Raw genomic sequence first — 1,477 nt, 5'->3', positions numbered from 1 at the left:
TCTTCTGTAAATCTTGGCAACCAAATAGTAAGTTCCATGCTAATGAAATCCTGCTACCCTTAGGAACTGAGTTCCTCCTATATAACATGTATATATGGAAGATATGGTAAGCACATACATTTATTACATGTTCTCTCCTACTTATTTGTGCCTTAGCATAGGCTTTAGCTAATTGGAATAAACACAAAGACTTGGCATAAATGCTAATAACATGCAAAGGTCAGTTGGAATCCTCAGAGCTGTCACTGTATGCAGCCAAAAGGGATAAACCAGCGGGTGCTGCTGCCGGTTTAGGCGTCACTGCTGCGGATGCGGCTGCCGTAGCTGTTCCAGTTGCAGTTGTATTTGCTGTTCCTGCTGCAGGCTTTGGTTTCACCAGCACCAGAGGCGTCTTGCGTTTTACTAGCTGAGCGCCAGCCGTGGCTTTGCTGGGCGCTGACGCAGTGCTGGGCTTGGCGAATTTGGCTGCTGGTGGCGCTGGCAATGCTGTATCCTCCTCCTTCAGCTCTTCGATAATTTCCTCAGTGACAATGCGCGTGCCGCTGCTCTCCGCCTTGTTTTTAAAGTTCACAGATCTTACAAATTTAAATGAATTGTTTAGTTGATCATATAAATGGGTTAGCTGAAGACTCACTTGACAAACTCCTCGTCTTCGCGTTCCTCGCGCTCCTGGCGTTCACGTTCCGTTTCCGCTGGATTATACTGCTCCAGCATGGTCGTATAGTCCACAGTTTGCTGTCGTCTGTTCAAATCGCGCAGCTCCTCGAGACTCTCGAGCATTTCGATTTCGTTGCGCGACTGTTGCGTGCGATTCTCGAGCAATTTCATGGGATTGTTGGCCTCCTCCTCGCGTTCTTCACGCTCCTCGCGACGCGCCTGCTCCTCGGCCAGTTTCAATGCCATAAAATTGCGTGTGGCGCCCGCTTCGATCTCGTAGTCGGTGTTCTGTGGATCCGTTTTGAACGAGATCTCCTGCAGGCAGCGCGTGCACTTTATGTAGAATCTATAGATACGTATGCCCAAATACGTTTCATTCTCCACATCCTCTTTGCGCGCATTAAACTTCTTGCCCTTGTATATGTATTCCCCGCAAGTTTTGCAGCGCATATTAAACGGTGCCATCAATCGGACGGTGTATTGTCGATTTTTGGCCAATTTCATGCGCGGTATCTTCGATGGATCGAAGTCCGGCGGATAGTATTTCTATAAGGAATTCATGGTTAGTGCAGGGCACAGGCAATATATTTGCATCATTCTACTCACGTTTAACACTTTGCGCTCAGACATTTTGTTGATGCACTAATTAATCAACTTTGTAAATAAATGTTTTGTACTTCTTCCTACTAATTTGCCATTCACTCTTGCGGCAAAACGAGACGTGCCTGTCTTTTAATATCGATTGTTTTTCGATAGGCACGCAGCGAATTTAACGTTTTTCGATAACATATTCTATTGCGTGTTCAAATTCAAATTTTCC

At 46.0% G+C, this 1,477-nt stretch overlaps 1 protein-coding gene across 1 annotated transcript; it reads right to left on the bottom strand.

Moving 5' to 3' along the window:
• Positions 1 to 95: 95 nt before the first annotated feature.
• On the bottom strand, positions 96 to 1,381 carry LOC6626460 (splicing factor YJU2). The gene is made up of 3 exons (XM_002049113.4): positions 1,264 to 1,381; positions 635 to 1,203; positions 96 to 575 (listed from the first exon to the last, which is right to left on the bottom strand). The coding sequence occupies exons 1-3, from the start codon at positions 1,285 to 1,287 to the stop codon at positions 221 to 223; spliced, it is 948 nt and encodes a 315-aa protein (XP_002049149.1). The 5' UTR covers positions 1,288 to 1,381; the 3' UTR covers positions 96 to 220.
• Between the last annotated feature and the right edge of the window lie 96 nt (positions 1,382 to 1,477).

The sequence above is a fragment of the Drosophila virilis genome, chromosome 5 (assembly GCF_030788295.1).
Source record: "Drosophila virilis strain 15010-1051.87 chromosome 5, Dvir_AGI_RSII-ME, whole genome shotgun sequence".
Classification (NCBI taxonomy): Eukaryota; Metazoa; Arthropoda; class Insecta; order Diptera; family Drosophilidae; genus Drosophila; species Drosophila virilis.
This window is presented reverse-complemented; position numbering and strand designations above follow the sequence as displayed.

Excerpts from the sequence above, each read along its gene's own strand:
- LOC6626460 (XM_002049113.4), bottom strand. The coding sequence starts at position 1,287 with ATGTCTGAGCGCAAAGTGTTAAAC. Across the intron at positions 1,204-1,263 it reads CTGAGCGCAAAGTGTTAAAC|AAATACTATCCGCCGGACTT; the intron begins GTGAGTAGAATG and ends AATTCCTTATAG. Across the intron at positions 576-634 it reads GAAGACGAGGAGTTTGTCAA|ATCTGTGAACTTTAAAAACA; the intron begins GTGAGTCTTCAG and ends TAAATTTGTAAG.